General features: G+C 33.4%; 1 protein-coding gene, 1 long non-coding RNA gene and 1 other non-coding gene across 4 annotated transcripts; all 3 read left to right on the top strand.

Moving 5' to 3' along the window:
* The first annotated feature begins 5,775 nt into the window (after nucleotides 1–5,775).
* TRNAT-AGU (transfer RNA threonine (anticodon AGU)) lies at nucleotides 5,776–5,849 on the top strand. The gene has a single exon. It is a non-coding gene; the product is annotated as a tRNA-Thr (tRNA).
* Nucleotides 5,850–11,475: 5,626 nt separating this feature from the next.
* On the top strand, nucleotides 11,476–12,498 carry LOC138131190 (uncharacterized). Of its 2 annotated transcripts, XR_011159730.1 has the most exons (3): nucleotides 11,550–11,697; nucleotides 11,768–12,304; nucleotides 12,362–12,498. It is a non-coding gene; the product is annotated as an uncharacterized lncRNA (long non-coding RNA). The 2 variants fall into 2 exon arrangements; XR_011159726.1 differs by having other exon boundaries at nucleotides 11,476–12,304.
* A 3,954-nt stretch (nucleotides 12,499–16,452) lies between these two features.
* LOC138141407 (uncharacterized) lies at nucleotides 16,453–18,984 on the top strand. The gene is made up of 5 exons (XM_069062116.1): nucleotides 16,453–17,343; nucleotides 17,414–17,698; nucleotides 17,751–17,958; nucleotides 18,013–18,371; nucleotides 18,432–18,984. The coding sequence occupies exons 1-5, from the start codon at nucleotides 17,230–17,232 to the stop codon at nucleotides 18,918–18,920; spliced, it is 1,455 nt and encodes a 484-aa protein (XP_068918217.1). The 5' UTR covers nucleotides 16,453–17,229; the 3' UTR covers nucleotides 18,921–18,984.
* The last annotated feature ends 1,302 nt before the right edge of the window (nucleotides 18,985–20,286 follow it).

The following is a 20,286-nucleotide window of genomic DNA, read 5'->3' as shown; positions in this document are numbered from 1 at the left end:
AAATACGTTCCTGTCGATTTGTTCGGTAGAATAAACCATTTTGTATTGTTGGATAACAGTTAGCTTAAAAAATTGTTTTTAATGAAACAGAATTAAAAATTAGGATACTTTCACAAATTGGAGGTTAAATTTGACAACAGTGATAGCTACAAGGTTTCATAAACTACAATATACAAAATGTAACACACCACTCTTGATCAGATTTTTATTTGGACACTCCATATCGCAACATCGACTTTATTTAGTAAACATTTTCGGGAACAAGATAAGTTTTAGGAACAACTAGGAAATTTTCGTTTTCGTTAGATTGCTAATCATTTACTACTAATAGTTATTTGTATATCAAGGCCGCGAAATCATTCTTTAACGTACCGAGCGAAAAATTGTCCCCGAGGCCGCTTGCGGATGTTGAAGGATTTCGCGGCCAAGGTGTACACAACACTTTTTGTGCAACCAAAAATTTGTAATTGTTGTAAAACGAACAAGTAAAATTTACTTCACTGTCAATAAATACATATAAATTCGGCTATGGAAATGACATAAATAAAACAATTCATTCTGTAAATAAGTCGTAAAAATATCGGAAGAGATGTGTGTGTTTCAGTTTCGTGTGGGTGCACCTTCAGACTTAAAATGTACGTATTATAAATACTGCGGTTTCTAATTTTATACCCGAATAATCTAAGCGCCAGTCTTACATGGAAACTGATGTCTATCAAATATTAAAATGACGTTTACTTTAACGGCCGTCGTTAAAAACAACGGCCGCGAAATTGGATTGGCTGTTAAAAAAAATACGTATTTTGTACTTTCCTTTGCACAGTTTAAAAAATAACTTACAGTCACAAATGACCCGTTTCCCCCTTTTTTTGTAATTTCCCAGAAACTTCTCGATATCGATCGATAAACTTCTTTTATCTTGTGCTTTATTCAACTTTTCTTCTTGTTTTAAATTTTAGAACCTCCTCTCAATCTAAAATTTGTTTTTTTGTTTTTCCACAAATTTAGTTTGATCGAGAGCTAAGGTCTTGTTTTTGTATAATGCTCGACACTGAGTGCTACACTCGAGTTCCCGAAAATGAATTATGTCTCGTCGTTCAAAATCAAAACTATCTTAGACACTTGGAGAACTTGTTTCATTTTTCTGGATCTTACAAGAATTGTTTTCAGCTGGCTTGACTGATTTTTTCTTACTTCACTGTCTTGTAACATTTTGAAGCTTGTCATTTCAACGTCATTCTTCGTTGAAGTGCTCCGAGACATATCTATCACTTGCTGGACATTCGATTTTGTATTTCACCTAAAAGTAATACACACTTGAAAGGAACAATCTCGATCAAAAATAATCTCTAAACGTTATTCCCCCTACGCGTTCATTGCCTAAGGTCGTCTGGTGCGTCATGCTTTCCATAAATTAATGCAACGCCACACCAGTTCATTCCCTTCAAAAAATACCCAATCAGTATCAGAGCAATTAATGTCATTTACACATTATCTATATCTGATCGAAGTAATTCCATAAAATTTTGTAATGGCTCTATTATTCACTAGATAAGAAAATCTACATAATGCATGATGCATGGTTAATCTAATTAAAATTGCTTTCAAAAATGTGATCTTGTATTTTTTACTTGTATTATCATTAGCCAAAGTTTTATATGAAGCTTCTGATGACTTCAAATTATTTTTTAGAATTTGCGTCTCTAATAGGTCTATTATTGTATTCAATTTGGAGTCGTTTATGGCTCTCTGTTAAAGCACTCGTGGTTTAATCGATCGCTAAGAAAATTTTTATCAATATTTCAGTATATTATTGTCATTTACACCAAAAAACTTCCAATATTAATGTTCAAACTCTACTTTTTAACATCTGTTGCAGATGTAGTTGCATCCGTTACCTTGAATTACCAATTATGTAATACAAAATTCCCTAGAATTTGAAAATTAAAACAAGGGTGCAAATTCGAAAAAATTACATAAAAAACTCGTTTTATAAGGGCATTAGCGCACTCGTCCCATAGAAAACTCCCCTGCGGCTCGTTTTCTACACTTGGGACTAAAATTGACCTGTGCAAAGATTTTTTTGAAAAAAATTATGTTTAATTTTTAAGGAATTTATTCCATACTTTTGCCGCTCACTGTACTATAATATAAAAATAGAAACTTTGGTATGTTGGTTTTTGGGTTTAATCGAAGGTAAAATAACAAAACCTAATTTTTTTATCTGATAAATTTCAATTTTACGAAAACCTCTTGTTTTGACAATTTTACGAGTTGAATTTGGGCATTTTTATTCTAGTTAGAGCCGAGAGCTTTAGCCCGAGCAAAAATGTTTAAATGAAAATTGGGAAATTTATCAGATATAAAAAATTAGGTCGTGTTATTTTTGGCAAGATTAATTCCAAAATACAAAGTTTAACGTTAATTATTTATTTATAATACTTAGGGTCAGTTTACAGAAAGAGAATTAAATATTTAATTTGAATTAAATTTTAATGCGCGATTAACTCATCAATCCGAAACTTCGATTGGTTCAATCTGATCAATTTGATTAATTTCGCTTCCGTAAACTGGCCCCTACAGTTATTAAAAACACAATTATTACCAACAATTTAAAAATCTGACAGGAGTAGCATCCAATTTTAATCACTTTTAACAGATGACAGAGTAGCAAGACGATTTAACGGCGATAAACATTTTTGATTGGATGAAAGGAAGCCCTCTGATTGAACACGCACGTTTGATGTACGCGGGAATTAATCGCGGTAAAATTTTAATAGCTGAGCTTTTGGTGGTCATGCTGTCACCTTCTTCAGAGCAAATCTGAAACTGAAAACAGTTTCCACAAAAACCAACAGGCCAATTGACAAGGGCCGCAAAAGCCTTCACCAGCTCAAACATACATTTTTTCAGAAGTTGACAAATTCCAAATTATTTTTATTTCATGTTTAGCAGATTTGAAAATGTTATATCAATAAAATTCACTCGATTAAGTCAAAATTGCAAAATTTGTACTTAGGTGTCTCCATCCATATGAGTGACGCATAGTTCCAAGAATCTAGGTTAAACATCGCTTTAGATAAATAATTATCTCTATTATTTAATAATATATCTACCTATTTATTTAACAGATATATTTTATTGAGTTTGTGTATTTTTGTGTATTTTTTTTATTATCTCTGATCAAAAAAAAAAGGAAATTAGAAGACATTGAAAATTCGAAATTACTTCATGGGTCTTGATGTTTACAAAATATCTGTGGTTCAATGGTCATAAAAAAATTGGGAGAAAAAATTCAATCTGATAAGTTAACTAGGGGTAGGGGTGCTGTTTCATTCCTCTTGTAATTGTTGCCCTCGCTGCGCTTAGTAACCTTACACCCGACATGAAAAAATCCACTTCTTGAACACAAAAACTATACTTTCGATTTTTTTACGAATCCTGTGATCTTCTTATACAGCGTGTTCCAAAACTATCGCCAAAAAATGTTACACAGTAATTGTCCATATCAATGTTTTAACGCGAAATCGTAATCAAACGTTCTTTTTTATTCGTGTGTATGGTTTTACAGAGGTTTAAATTACTATCAAAGTGGCAACATTGTACAGAAGATGTTCTGAATTTGATAATAATAAGCAGCAGTAATCACAGCAACCATTTTATTATACTGTACAGTGATATGCTGTCGCGAGCAAAAAATTCTGGTCGTCAATGTCATTTCAAAATTTGGTTAGATTGTCACAAATTAAACATTTTTCTCTGCCTGATTATGCCCATATCAACAATCTGTCAAAAAATGAGAACAAAATGACAATTAATGTCATACAACATGATGTTAGGTTATGATTTTACGGTCGTTTTACAATGGAGCATTTTCCATTGCGTCAAAACATGATTTTGACGACCAGTTTTTTGTTGCTCGCGACAGTACATTGCAAATTGTAAGGTAAATAGATGTTGCCAGATGTGAATTAAAAAAAAAAAAATAAAACGAGCGTTTAGAAAGCCTGATAAAAGAAGGAAAACATTTTTTTTTCAAAGGAACATGTCAGTTATGGCCATGTGCCTATCTTAAAATAACATAAAGACATATAAAAACTATTTTTTTTAGGAATGATTTATTATTCACTAGGTGTAGCATATTTTATCGTGTTATGTCAAGTTTTGGCGACAATTTTGAAACACCCTATATAACACCAAATATTCAAATATGTATACAGTAAGGGTGATTTATTTAGCATTTTTGAAAAGTTGTAAAAACTTCATCTATTACTCGTACAAAAATATCCCGTGACACCAGTGAATCATTCAATTTGAATTCCATTCATGACGCGATTTGATGTTCAGCGATATAGGTTCAAAGTGGGGAATCACTCCTTTTTTGGTATTATATTATCACATTTTATTGTTTATAAAAGTGTAATAGATAAACAAATAGATAGCTTGGGAAACAGACAAAATGCAAGCTATGTGAAATTATATAAAAAGTTTGAATTATACACAATTTTAGTTCTAGACTTGTAGAAGAACAAGAAGAAGAAGAAGTGTTCTGTTGTTCCTTTTTTCATACTGAAACTAAGATTTGTACTTGAAAAATTTGAGTTTATCTATCGGGTTTCCGTCGGAAATAAACAATTACATACGTCCATTAATCCCATCGTTGCAACACAACAATCAAATCAAATTCTTTAAATACTTTTGAAGTTAACTGAAAACAATGCTGCAATTGATAATAATTCACCTTCAAATTTACCCGTGATTGTGAAATTTTTGTCTTGCCTTCAGTTTTCAACGAGTCACTCTTTAGCCCCTAGGATTTAGGGATATCCGTTACTAGGTTGCTATAAATTTGGTTAGGTTGGAGGCTATGTGGTTTCTCGTGACAAACAAAAGATAGGATAGGTATATTAAAAATGGCAGCAAATTTCTTGTAACAGTTGCAAATGGTTAATTTCTCGCTAACTGCTGTTTTTTCGTTTCACAATCAGTTTTGGTTTCTGGCAGCATATTATGTGGATTTTCGCAAAGAATCTCTCAACTGACAGTTGACAGAATAGTTAACCGTCAACATCAATGAGTAACCAACCTTAGGCATTCAAAACTACTTTTGAAAATTCTGCTTACATACAACATTTCCCTAAACGTTCGAAATCCTAGGGAGTAATTTCTTGTTGACATTAATTTACACTTTTAAATGTGTCATTCTTGAATGTAAATTATTGAAAATATAAAAAGCAGAAGAAAGAAGAAATGTAAAAAGAAAAACCAAAGTTTAGTAAATTCTGAACGTGGTATCAGTTCAAATCGAGTCATTTCCGTTCAAATAAAGGGACTCCACAATCGATCTGTCTAGTCATTCTATATGTCTATGATACTCAAGTAGTTATATTTTTTCGCAAAAACGATGAGCTGCGGCACGTTTCTGAGTCATCCAGTATATAAGTTTTAATATCGGGTGCATGTTTTGACCGAAGATTACGCTTATCAGTCAAACTCTCTAGTTGTTTCTAAGAAAACTTTTACAAAAGTCACAATTATTCTATACTGAAGGTTAAATTCAAAGCTAGAGTCTATTATAGGCAACCAACAATACATCGCTTTTCCTCTGCTTTTTCCGGAAAAGAAAGAAATGTATCTAAATATATTCTAATTCGTTTAAAATAAATATATAGTTGGTATTAAATTTATTTTTCTAAAAATTGTTTAAAAAAATATGTTAATATTTAATATTACAAACTGTTGCGTAACAAATTCTAATGAAATCTATACGGCACCGGCGCCGTGGCTTAGTTGGTTAAAGCGCCTGTCTAGTAAACAGGAGATCGAGGGTTCGAATCCCTCCGGGGCCTCAGGTTAACACTTTTTTTTCTGCAAAGTATTATTTTGTTTAAACAATTAAACAACACAGCTAAATACTTGTCAATAAAATAATTTTAATTTTTTTTTTATATTTTATACGTAAGCTATTGAAATACTCTTTAGTGCTTCAGTCACATACTTTAACAATTATGTACAATATAAGATTTATGACTACATATTATAAAATAACAAGAAATCAGCTAAGATGTCTTTTAATTTAACTAAACAGTTATAAGACGTTTAAATGACATTTAAGAAACGGTACAAACGTAACTGCACCGCCTACTTGTTATTTTTTACAATAAAGGTTCACTGGATGAATACAACGCGCTCCAACAAGAAAACAAGTAGGCGTTACATTTATTAAACGTCACGCTGACGTAACTGTAATTACAAATGTCACAACTTACGTTTACAAATTGTTCAAACACATTGTTTCGATTAATTTACGTGTGAAACGGAACAGGTAAGTACCTGAAGCGTTAATTTCTGAAAACCAGCGAATTTAGAGCAATTTAGTTTATGCTTTTGTAAAAGTAGCGTAAGTTGACGTTTAATTTGGATGGCTTGTGTCAAATGCAATGCCTACTCTGCACGTGAAAACAATGAAAACATGATCATTCTCGGTTATAACCTCAATCATTATTGAATCAGAAATTTCCTTCGAGGCATGAAACATTAACGAATCCATCGATCAATGTAATTGATGACTTCTAATAATAGAACTAGGTAAGCTAGGTCCGGTTATAGATGACAATTTCGAAATTGCATTTGCAGCACTCGCAGCGCTTCCATAAATCTGAAAACGCAATTGCTTTCGTCGTGCGTAACACCCTCGGAAAAACAGCAATGCAATAAGATAAAAGAGAAAGGGCTTAATCATGCGTATTTCTCCGCATGTTCCCTAATATGAAAAAAATCCATGGGGATGGAGCGCAGCATGGGAATGCAGGACGCCCCATCAAGGCCGCACCAGGTTGGGGTGGCTATCGCAAGTGCATTGCGGGCATCGCGACGCTCACATACGCTACATTCTCATGATGAATAGTAGCTCCCCCTAAAACTGGGGTGCCTACTTTAATAAGCAAATACACCAACGGCATTTAATGAACGCACTTAGCCCTACACATACGTGTGTACGTCTGTAGCGCCACTGCATATTTAGGGGTGACGAAGCCCTCTGGGCTTGTTGCCGAGATACGCTATTCAATTATTCTGTAATCGGGACTAGGAACAGGAAGAAAAATAACTACGCCATCGGTTATTGGCTCGTTTATTGCGACGATTATCGTCTCTCGTATTCCATCGACGATTAAACTAAGGGTTTCATTAATAACAGAGCTCGTAAAGTAGACGGGGTGGGGGCGGCGGCGGCGGCGAAGTGTTTGGACGGCGGCGGGTTATAGCGAATTCTTGGTCGGGATAACTGTTTTGGGATGTCTGTACGAAAGTCAACACAGTTTTTACGCCAGTTATTACGAAAATATAGATTTTCTCAACAGATATACAGAGTGATTCGTATTAAATTAAACAGTAGATTTGCAAACGAAAGTTTAGATAGGTATTCGAATATAAATTGTTTTAAAGAAAGTTTCCAATTAAAACGCTTGGCTATAAACAATTAACAATAATAATAATACGTCTTCCTTGAATATTTTTTCATTTATTTCTATGAACAACTTATAGAGAATAGGTTAAAGGTATTCTATATTTTTTTAAAAGAGTAGACATTGTTTTTTGAAAATTCAAAAAAGAATTACTAGAATGGGACCGAATTGATTTTGGTTGATTGGAAAAGGTGTCAGAACAAGATGTTGAGAAAGTCATCAAAAATCAAATAAGATTTCCCTTTCAAAACCTTCTCTGTCACATTTCTCACCGAAATCGTTCCCCCACTCAGATGTTCACTCACTATTTCTATTCGGCCTTTGTCTTTCCTTAAGAAGGGGTGAGTGTGGTTTCGCTGCCAATGTCTACTGCTGCAACCTGCTCCCCTTGCAGGAAGACTCAGCTGTTTCTGTCTACAATTTATTGACTCTTTCTTCGATGCTACGTCTACATTTTTCCATCATTTTTCTGCCTCCCCTTTATTCATTTTTTCAAGTAATTTAGTAAATTGGATTGGAAGATGTCAAGATTTTGATGTTAATTTTGCTCGTTGGAATTTGTAATTTTTCTTTATCTTTTTATTCCTCCCAATGTTGTTTAGTGTTTGGTATAACTGCTTTCTTTTCTTTCAAAATGTTCTTGGTTGTTTCTTTGTTATAACACTTTACTTTGACAACAGCTAAAAATTGCACATCGTTTAGTTATGTGTGTTATTGTTTTCTAATTTTTGTTATATAACACATTTCTCATAATTTTAGTTTCTCTTCACTCTATAAAATAAATAATAATTTGCTATCATTATTGCAGTAATTTTAGAGAGGCAGAATCAGAATTTCTAAGTTCACGTAAGTGAAGACGTTCTTCTATTCTTTTATTGTAATTATACATATTTGGTCACCCAGCCCAGCCAAATAAAAATATCAAAAATTATCCTTTTTGTTCGACACTGTCAGAATTTGAGAATTTTCTCCTGTGTGAACGGATTTTGATAAATGTGGAGCCTTTAAGGGGATCTTCTAACAAAAAAATGTTGTATACAACCCGTTCGTGTGTAAATTGGGGTGTTTATGGAATACATACATATTTAAAAGAACGATTTCAAACTTTTCTGAACACCCGTTATCATGTCATAAATTATAGTTAGTGCCAAATTTTAAATAAAGACACCACGTGTTGAATTAGAGTGTCAAAAAAACATCATTACATTATTAATGTTATTAATATATGTACTTATAAATCTCGATCAAAATCAACGATGAAATTAACGAAACTACATCGGCAAAACTTTACAACACTTTAATTTATGACTCTCATTACGGGTTCTTGTATGTGTATATCCATATATGTTGCGGAAGTAATGAGTTAATGACTAAAATAAGCAATTAATAATTCTTTCCACTTAACTCAGTGTTTTTCTTTTATCGATTTAATTTATAATTTATTATTTATCACTTACGATTTCATTAACACTTGATTGTAAAATCTTTTCGTTTCAAAAACAATCAAGTATAAAACCGAAAAGGTTGGTTCTACTTTTGGCAATGAACCACTTTCTGAAAGAATATTTTGAAATCGTACAATGAATTTAAGATCGAGAAAGTTTCATTTGAGATCCATTTGCGCAAATGAAGACCAATTTCCGTTATTACTGAAGAAAATACGGTACCTGACCTGACCTGACCCAAAAAATGTATCCAGTAAGCCATGACTATCATAATTCAGTTGGCAGCACTAGTTTAAATATTACTGTATTTGCCAAACTTCAATTTTCTCTTTTAGAGAATGTTATTTTGACAACAGCAATATTTAAACCACGGCTACCAACTGAACCACGATAGACATGTGGTCTAAGCACCTTTCACGTTGTTTTGGCATATGGGAGGCCATGTTTAATTTTTTTAACGTTGGACACACTGTTTGATTTCCGTCACTAAAGTGTCTGACATGCGGAACTGTCAAAATGAACATAACCTATTGCTGAATTGCCCGCGATGTCTGAGTATTCTTCTATTGCAAACTGGTAAAACTGACAACAATGGATTAGCCATTGACGCTATTTATAAGTTATAACCTCCATTATTTCCATGGCCTCCATTATGCCGAAACAACGTGAAGCATTTTAGGTGAAAATGAAAAGATAGGTTAACTTCTGAATACCTTTTAATTTTAAGACAATTTTTATTTTTTTATTAAATTTAAATTTCTCAAAAGGAGGTGCTTTAGTTTGGCAAAATTAAATTCTTCTTTCCAGTTGTGCCAACTGATAAAGTCTACAGTTGCTGTCTGTACAAGATAATAGGGATATTTATTGTTGAACCAACATAAGTCAACAGATGGTAGATCTTAAATACCGTGCAATCGAGAAATAAATAAATCGAGTAAGCCACGACTATCACGGTTCGGTTGGTAACCTTGGTATTGCTGTTGTCAAAGAATCATATTTCAGCTCTCTCTAACCTCCTATAGAGAAACATGACAGTTGTCAAATACAGCTATACTAGTGCTGTCAACTGAACCGTGCTAGTCATGGCTTACTCGATTTTTTTTGACGAACGAACTTTTACAACTAAATTTTTGATCTATGGGTCGAATCTTTTTAAGCGTTTGTAGAATTGGGCGTAAATGTGCAAATCTGCATTTTTTTTCTCCGTTATCTATCTCTATAGGAATCACAACTCGGCTATAAATTTTGCTGGGGTGACTCGTGGACCAAATCAATATTTTCTTGTGCCACAACTCTAAGATATCCATCCATATCCAACATCTAATATCTACATGTTCATAACTAATTTAAATATATTTTTTAAACACTGTGTACGTATTCTCGAAGCCAACAACTTCTCTTAGAAATGAATCTGGAATTAGTTTCAAGAATGGGATAATATTCTGAAAAATACCTACTCGTATTATACAAAGTCGCCTTGTAATTTGTTGCAGTGTGGCTGCATCACAATGAGGGTACATATTAGAAAATGAACTCGTACATAAAATGTCTTATTATAAGATCATAAGAGCAATAAATACAAGTATGGAATATTTTTGCTAATTAAACGGCATCATTTGGCGTTTTTATTAGGTACGAAGCATTACATTGTGTGTGCCCCAGGGGTGTAATTGACGTATCCATAACACGACAAAACCTGCAATTGACGCAACTCCAAGAGCAACCTCGAGGGGCTCCGGTCGTGTTATTATCGCAAATAAGAAAGCTAAGCGACCACAAATCTCACTACATTGTAATTTTCTTCTCTAAGAGGCTGAAATGGCGGTTAAAGCGTGACTGGCAAAGTGACAAAGGAATAAATGAAGGAAGATGCGGCATCAATCGAGAAGTGACGTCTGAGGTCTAGCATTTGCCGTGCAAATGTTAACAATAATATTCAAATGATTGACCGCAATCATAAAAACGAATTATAGCCGTGTACAGAAATCATAATGCGAGGCCATCATCGAAGATGTCTAGACGAGAAACAACGTGCAAGATGTGAAGGAAAAGAAACGAATAAAAGGGAGCCGTGAAAAAGGTTCAATGTTACGGACTCTGTTATGAAATGTACTGTTCTTTTTACTGGAGTTGTTTCCAAAAGAACTGCATATGGGGGATTTTTGTCAAAAGGAATTGCTTCTTAAACGTGATGAAAATAAAGAAACAGAACAACTGTGTATTGTTAATTAAATTTAAAAGAGAACAGGTAACAACAAATTCTTAAAATTGAAATTTATTTTTACACACCGCTTCAATTAAGTAGATAACAAAATCTTCATATTTCTTTACATTCCGGCCTGCCTTCAATAACTATCATTAAGTAGGTACAGAGTGATCAACAAGAATCCAAATCAGAGCAAGCGTTGCAAATTATCGGTCACGTCGTAGCAAAATCATATGCACATAAGCGGTCAAAACATGGGCGTAGACAATTTATGGTCTCAAACGCTACTTAATAAAAATGATACTTTATGAATTTTAGACGTTGGAATTATAATTGTGCATTTTATTATTCTTATAAGATAAGGGAAACAATTTATAAGATTAACAAGAGCAACATTTTACATTTGTAAGAGTAAGTAAATTATCATCTTTATTACCAAACGCGACGCTACTGGTACGGAGATGCTTCGTTGAAATGTCACATTTCAAAATTCAAGGTTGTTGTTGTTGACAATTTAAGTGATTTAACCTAGAAAACAAATCTTCGATTTCGGCAAAGTTTACAGACGTTTATTGAAGTTGTAAGCAATAATTATCCCAGAATAAGTTGTAAAATGGGTTTTATCATTAAAGAGAAGGCATTTTTATTAGATTATTTTCGAAAGAGGGTGAAACAAGAAAATGAAGACTGGCCTTACTTTGTACCCCCTTACACCGAAGAATTTTAAGCCAGATGTCCGAACCTGATGGTATTGGTTATCAACAAGTTTATCAATGTCTTAAAATTATAGTGCCTAATTTTAGCAAATCATAACCCATCATTAAGAAGAAGTCAGGTCAGTCCTTAGTTCAAATTTTAGAAATGGTGCAAAATGTTCAACAAATTATCAAGGAACATCCCTCAACTTCCATAAGGCGTTTAAGACAACAAGTTAAATTGTGTTATGGCACTTATCAGAAATTTTTTAAGAAGGATATTAATTTGTTTCCCTTTGTGTGTTGCAAGAAATAAAACCCACACATTACCCTAAACAAATTGACAGCTTCATAAGGGTTTTTGAAATTATGAGAGGCGAGTTTGATTCTGTCTGGACCACAATGGAGAACATTTTGAGCAGTTTTTGTGAAAACTTATTTTTTGACCTTGGAGTAATTTAAATGTTTTAAACACTGCTAGAAAAGATACGAGTAAGTTCTCAATTACCCAAAAATTAGAGAATAATAACTTTTACACTTTTCTTACAGAAAACAACAAAACAAAGAATTGTGAAAAATAATTATGTATTTTTAAAATTTTGTAACTCAAGATTGTGCCTTATGAAGGAATTTTGTGTAACTGTGTGTTTTTTCCTTAATCAATAATAAATAATAATTAATTATAACTTGCTTTTAAATCTATTATTCATGAATTACAAAAAATTTATAAAGACAATTCTGTGGCGGTCGTGAAAAAGTAGGTAAGTCAAATAATTTCAAAAATGAGTTAACGATGTTTACACCTTAATAATAAATCATGGAATTAAATAATTCAGATTTTCACAGTTTAAAATTGACTTATATTGAAAGCAAGTACAGGTAGAAAGAAGTTTCTATTTAATTACAGGATTTTAGGAATGATATGGAATTTTGAATCGTTGCCCTGAAAAATTAACATTTTCGACTTACCTACTTTTTCACGACCGCCACAGAATTAATGATAGATTTTTGAGAGGTAGACAACCAACAAAACGAGTGTCCACAGCAAGTAAATAAAAGCGGCTGATCCATGATAGAAATACGTTTCGATAAAACAAAAGATGAGGTAGCACTCTTGATTTGGTTTCTTGTTGATCACTCTGTATGTTCCTACACAATAATTTTCTCGATTGTTCGATTTTGATAAGAATTATTTTTTGGTATACAGGGTGAGGATATTTCACGAGTAATAATGAGCCCGGCGGAATTGAAAATGCAACCCACAAACATTTGCGAAATTAACGTGGATATTTGTTTTTTGATTTAAAAAGTATAAAACATAGTTGGCTTTGCAGTTTCGTAAATTTTGACATAAACGTCATTCGCTTGGTTAATTGAAATTGTGAAAAAACGTTTTTGGGAAAATGTTTATTGTCTGCATAAACGCGCAACAGCAGAAGCATTTTAATTACATTCGTCATAAATCAGGATCATGTCTGTTTTTTCACATTTTAATTTGGAAACGTATTGTGGGTTGCATTTTCAATTCGGCCGGGGTCATTATCACTCGTGAAATACCCTGTATATACGCCATACAGAAACAAAACCAAGCAAGCAGACCCACATTTCTTTTGATCCCTCTGTATATTAAAGAATAGTTTACTGTCGTCTTTTTTATTTACAAAACTCCTACTAGTACCTTTAATGGAGCATCTTTATTGCTGTATTTTCGGTCATCCACTTCTACTAACGGAAATAATGTTCTAATCTTAATTTTAATCGTGAAATCTGACACATTCTGAACAGCGCTTATTAGCGGCATGATTGTATTGTTTCATCTGACTCCTCCCTGTTATTAATTATTACGTCTCACCCGTCACACACTTATGTTACAGCATTCAGGCCAGATTAATTTACAGTCTAAATGTGATATTCGATGCCCACAATTCCATGCCAGATGCTTTCACGTTGACATAAACACGACAAATTATTAACACTGTAGCTCAAAAAAAATATAGCTATATATTTATGCAATCTTTTGAGAGACTGATTTTTAATACTACAGCGTAATATTATATTGTAATTTATTATAACGTCACAAAAAATCAAGCAAATAGGCAATAAAACATTCTGTTCATACCTTGCTTCATTTTTAATCTTTCTCTCCGTTGTACACCGCTGTTGTAAAAGTTATAAATTGACAAGCTTTGATAATAATTTATGGCACCATTCGTCGATAAGTATGTCGTAAAATTTGGTGTTTCGCTCGGATACAGATTCTAAATCCGACTGATATCTCGCCAATAAAATCTATATAAATATTAAAAACAAGTTTCTGGAATGAACGGCAACGTTTTGATATTTTTTCATGTCTCTCATAAATACTCATCGATTACAAGCTTGATTTTTACAACTGAAATTTTACACATTAAATAGCTTTATAGCTTTGCCAGCAATTTTACTTCCATATATTAAGAAATCTGGCAACGTCGATATCTTACTGAATGTTTAATTCAAAATTTCTCAAAGGTTACAAATTAAAATCTATATATATAAAACTGAATGTCTGTTTGTATATTTTGTATGCAAATCTACAGTTTTACTCCGATCTTGATGAAATTTTGTACACTTGATCTTCAAAACAAGAAGAAAATTACTGTCTACTTTAATTTTACAAAAACCAACCCCTACTATCATTTTCAACCCTGTTAAGAAAAAAAGACAGTTTTTTCGAGTTGGAAATACCCTCACCTTCGCCGCTTCACCCCTATTTCATCCTCTGTGTATATCGTCACCTTCGCCGCTTGATACCCACAAAAAGCAACCCCTATTATCATTTTTAAGCCTGTTAAGCACAAAAAAAGTTTTTTCGAGTTGGAAATCGCGTTTGCATGATATGTTCAGGTATCATAGTTACAGTTGGTTGTTTATAAAAGTAGCAATTTCGCAAAATGTGTTTGAATGATTGTGTTTTACCGGAAAATGTCTTAAATAAAGCAGAACAAGCTTCAAATATGTAGCTTAATACCGAAAAAATCATAAGGCAGATATCTGAAATCAAACGAGACAATCAAACAATAGGAGGATTTAAATAAGGTTACAACTGAAAATAAAAGTGTTATGTTGGCGTATTTTTATGTGTAAGTGATCATAGTGTTAGTTTCTTATCGTATTGATCTTTTTGTTTATATAGTCGAAGAAAAAGTAGTCTACAGTAAAGTTTTAATTATTCTTCGTAAAAAGACAAACTTCATATTGAAATTACTGCGTTTATAGTAATACATGAAAGTAGAAACATAATTTTAAAACATTCCGAAATTTGCGGGCAAAGCCGCGGGTAAAAGCTAGTTATTAAATACATTTAAAAGTAACTTCTTACGTTTGGAACTGCAATGTAAAAAAAAAACATAAGACTTAAACATAGATTAACAACAGCGAAACATCATAAAAGTGCAGACCAGACATTCTTTACAAATTATTTTCAAACATAGAATCGTTTAAAAAAATTTCTAGCGCACCTTTATTAATCGATGATTCCACCCTACCCTCTCGCTCTTACAACAGAAAATACACATAAATAATTTTGATATTTCTCATTATTAACTAAAGAGGTATCATTTTAATTTTATTAGCGCCCGCGGCAGAGTTTTTATTTATGTGCCAGTAACAAAGTGAGACATAAGAAAACCATCTATACAAGATGTTCTCGGTGTACAATTAATTTGATTTATAAGGATGAGAAGCCCCCTAAAAGGTCTTAACTCAAGTCGAACCTCGTTTTTGCAAACTTCCATAACACGGATAAAATACCTGCAAGTTACTAACCCCAACTTCTATGGTGCAAGTCCAAGCCGTTCCAACTCGTAACAGAGTTGTAGGTATAATGTGTGCGGTTTCGTAGTTGTTCATAACTTCCTTTATTAAAAATGAAACGTGTTTCGAATTTATTAACACTTAAACGTACAATGTATGCGCAGATGTTCTGCATTACAACACTGCAAAAATGACAACGATTCCGGTAAAATATGCGACAATTTGAGAGATTACAGCCGGCATTAGTGTCCAAAATGAATGCAAGGAAGGTGTGCCCTTTCAAATTATTTCGACTTTCGTCGGAAGTGGCCTCTACTTTATGTGTTGAATATCCGCTCCTGGCGTATAATTTAACATTTTTTAAGTCCATGAATTCACATTGTCTCGTTTTTCCTTCTCATTGTTCGACTCTGTATTGTGCTCCGAGATCCAATTTACTTTCATATTTATTTAAATGTTTGACACCGTCTACAGAAAGACAAAATAAGAAAACCAATCTCATTAGACCGAGTTTCATTTTAAATTGTTGTGTGTATATTGTGTTGCCTATATCTAGGCGCACAATTAATACAAGGAAAAAATTAATTTTTGTTTTGATCTCTTCTGTGTGTTATCTGGAAATTTTCGTGCTAATTGAGTTGCCCACACGGGCGGAATAATCGGAGCAAATAGATTTTTACGTAAAATATTCGAATGGTCAATAAAAATTCAAATTGGAAAATTTCCATGCCATCAAATATAAATTACAATTTCACAGTGCATGTTTACAAAACAACACAATCATTAATCACCTCTTTTGAACGTGCGTATGTGGCTCCGGCGCCAAAATGGCTTTTCACCATCGTCATCATTAGGGCCCGGATTTTAGGCAAAATGGACTATTTTTATTTTTTAAGGCACATGTATGAAACTTGTCTATAAATGATTTCTGGCTTAATTAGAGTAATTAGAGCCATATTTGATTCTGCCTATTCGGCCTAAAATGCCCTTTAAATACCTATTTTACCTTTTAACTGCCTGAACATGCCTAAAATGACCAAAAATCAATTTCATTTTTGCGGTTTTTTCCCAATTTTCGAATTCTGGGAAGTTTACGGTATTGAAAATGTAAAAGTGGTACCTCAATAAAATTTACAATGCTTTATGATTTTAAAATTTAAGGAGATGTAATTACTGAAATGTACAAAGTGCAGTACAATACAGGAATTACTTTTTCGCTTTTACGGTTGGGACCATGATGTCAGCGGTAAATACTCCGACAATACCTAAGTACCACAAACCATTAGACTGGACTGGCATAAATTACAGAGTTTATCTGTTTGCCTCTGTTCGAAGGGGTGCAGGTATACGCGGTCTAATGTTTTCTGATACTTAGGTATTGTTAGAAGCTTTAACGTTTATAAAATGGTCCTTGCCATAAAAACGAAAATTAAAATCCCGAAGTGAAACAATAAGAGAAACCTTAAGGGTGTCATTTTCTAAAAATTTAAGAAATATAAAATTAACCATCTCCTCTGAAATTTGGTGGGAGACGTAAATATAAGCATTACAAATTTGTCATTTCTCGTTTACTTTATCTCCGTGCAGTGGTCGTGTTTCTTGTGAACCTGTTTAAAGTGAACATAATGCCGAAACAAAAAATTAGTTTACGCGAAAAAATATTACAGTGGACAAGCAAGAAAGATTTATATGAAATAAAATCAACCCGAGAAATGTTTTGTAAAGCTTGTGGTAAACTGGTAAGTTAAGCATAATTAAAAATATGTCATTTTATATTTTTTACTTATTTGAAAATTTTATTTTTTGTAGTTTATATGCGAAAAAAAATGTCACTTGCAACAGCATGAGCAAACGGCCATCCATAAAGAGAACATTATGACACCGCTTCGGCAAACGTTGCTGACACAGAACTTGGAGGAATCGGCAAATAGTACATTCAATATGGAACTTTGTAACGTCTTTTTAGCTGCCAATATACCATGGCACAAACTACAAAATCCTGCGTTTCAGAATTTTCTGACAAAATATTGTGGTAGAAAAATTCCGGATGAGTCTACTTTACGGAAAAATTATTTACCAAAATGCTACAAAGATGTATGAACATACTATCTTTTAATATTTAATTTAAAATTATTTTCACTTTTAGACTATTGACCGCATTCGGAATGAGCTGGATCCTTTTAACATATGGGTTTCAGTTGACGAAACAACAGATGCACTTGGGCGATATGTGGCGAATTGTCTGGTTGGGAAACTTTCAGAAGATGAACCTGGAAAATCTTATCTTTTGGCGTCTAAACAATTAGAAAGAACAAATCATGAGACAATAGCTAGATTCGTAAATCAATCTTTAGGTAAGGGTTTTTCACTTTTTTAAATTTATTTTGATTTAAAATTTCTATGCGTAGAAATCTTGTGGAGTACCAGAGTTGTTGCTGAAAAGTTTCTTTTGTTTGTAACGGATGGAGCACCATATATGATAAAATCTGGTAGACACCTTAAGGTGTTTTATCCAAAAATTGTGCATGTCACATGCTTAGCGCATGCTTTAAATCTAGTGGCTGAAAAAATTCGCTATCAATATGAAGATGTGGATAATTTAATTTCGAACGTGAAAAAAATTTTCGTTAAGGCACCTTTGAGAGTTGAAATGTACAAAGAAAAACTAAAAGAAATGCCACTGCCTCCACAGCCAATTTTAACACGATGGGGAACATGGCTTCAGGCTGCTATGTTTTACAGCGAACACTTTGATTCCATTAAAGAAGTAAGTATATAAAAGATAAGCAAATTAATTGATTGTTAAACTGTTTTTAACTACTCACAGGTTGTCATGTCCTTTGATGGAAGTTCTGCTGTTGCTATTCAAAAAGCACAGTCTATAATGAAGAAACCCGGAATAAAAAACCAATTAATTTATGTTCGCAGTAATTTTAAAATAATCTGCGAAAGTATTACTCAATTGGAAAAAAATGGGTTACCTTTAACCGATTCAATCAAAATTGTTGAAAACGTATTTACCTCCCTAAAAAAATCTCCAGGCCCTGTAGCAGCAGTAGCATTAAAAAAACTTGAAGATGTTACTGAAAAAAATCCTGGATACAAATTTCTTCTAGAATTGGCAAGAATTTTTAGAGGTGAAGATGTGCCGGAACATGACACCAAAATGGAAGAAATTTATTACAAATTTGCGCCCATTACCTCTTGCGAGGTAGAAAGAAGTTTTTCAAAATATAAGTCCATTTTGGTGGATAACCGACAATGTTTTAAAGTAGAAAATTTAGAGCAATATCTTGTATGCAATGTAAATACGTAACAATGTAAATAACTAACAAACTTGTAGTATTGTATATTAATTAATAAAAAATAATTAGTAAATATCTTGTTGTGTGTACCTACTTAAAACTTTAAAAACACATTTTTTAATTTAATTAACCACAACTTTAAGGACCTAGTATGGCTTATTTTCAGTTTTTAAGGGACTATTTGCAGTAGTTTAAGGGACTATTTTAGGCACCTATTTCCGACTTTTTAATTGCCTAAAATCCGGGCCCTAGTCATCATCAATGGAGGTGCCGCTAGTGGGGTTAAGGACCTCCATTTTTCCACAAACGCTTCCACGCCAGATTTTTGACGCGCCTGAGTCTTTGTCAAAGACTGAAATGTTAAAACCTGTCGTTCTTTGTGGAATTCGAGGCACTGGCGCGTACCCAAAGCCCGCTCGAATCGAATGCATCCCCGCTCGAATGGGGTCCGGATAATTAGGGCTAAGCGTTAAAACCCGAGGGATGTTCTGAACGGGTGATGTACCGAGTCGAATGCATCGTTGCTGGCTGTCCAATTATAAAGCGATCGCGTTCACAGGATCATTTCTGCATCAATAATCAACCAGTTTATCGTCGCTAAGTAGCAGAGTGGAACGTGCAATTATTTACACTGGGGATAGTTTACATTCTTGTATTAGTGTCCGGCAAAAGGACGACTTTTTACGTGACCTAACTGTGTAATGCTCTCAAGCTAATTCTGTCACATCCCATATGTTCCCGGCAGAAGTTTCATCTAATTTGTAGCTTTGTCCGTGCCTGCCGGCTCGCTGGAACGAGATTGTCGGAAAAAACGGGAAAAATGACGGCTTTATAAATTGTTTATGGTGGCCATTAGCGAGACTAGCAACTAATGAAATGAGCTAGTGCGGGACATAATTTGTTTCGCTAATTGTGTTGTTATGCATTCAAGGTAATGCGGAAAAATGCAAGGAAACGAATTCCCGCATTCTTACATAAAATTATCTGCGGCAGATTGGATTGTGTTCAAGAACGATGAAAAAGTGTAATTAAAAATGAAATCGAAAAGAGACGGAGACAAAAGTTGTTGCTAATTAAGGCTATATCTACTATTTTCCACAACGTCTACATTATCCTTAGAGTGATTTGCACATTCCTGTGAAACTGTACAATTATTTAATAGTTATTTACATTACATATGCGGTAGGCTACATTTTACAGCGCGAGGTTTTTAGATTGAAACGCTACCGCGCAGCGGGAGTGTTTTAACAAAAACCGAGCGATGTAAAATGCGTACCGCATTAGCAATGTATTAATCTTTTTGGCCGACGACTCATTAAGTACTTGTTTTCTCAAATTTGAAATTTGTTGTAACCAATAATTTTGCAAAACCTGTCA

This window comes from Tenebrio molitor, chromosome 1 (genome assembly GCF_963966145.1).
Source record: "Tenebrio molitor chromosome 1, icTenMoli1.1, whole genome shotgun sequence".
Classification (NCBI taxonomy): Eukaryota; Metazoa; Arthropoda; class Insecta; order Coleoptera; family Tenebrionidae; genus Tenebrio; species Tenebrio molitor.
The sequence above is the reverse complement of the archived record's forward strand: the minus strand, read 5'-3'. Positions and strand labels throughout refer to the sequence as shown.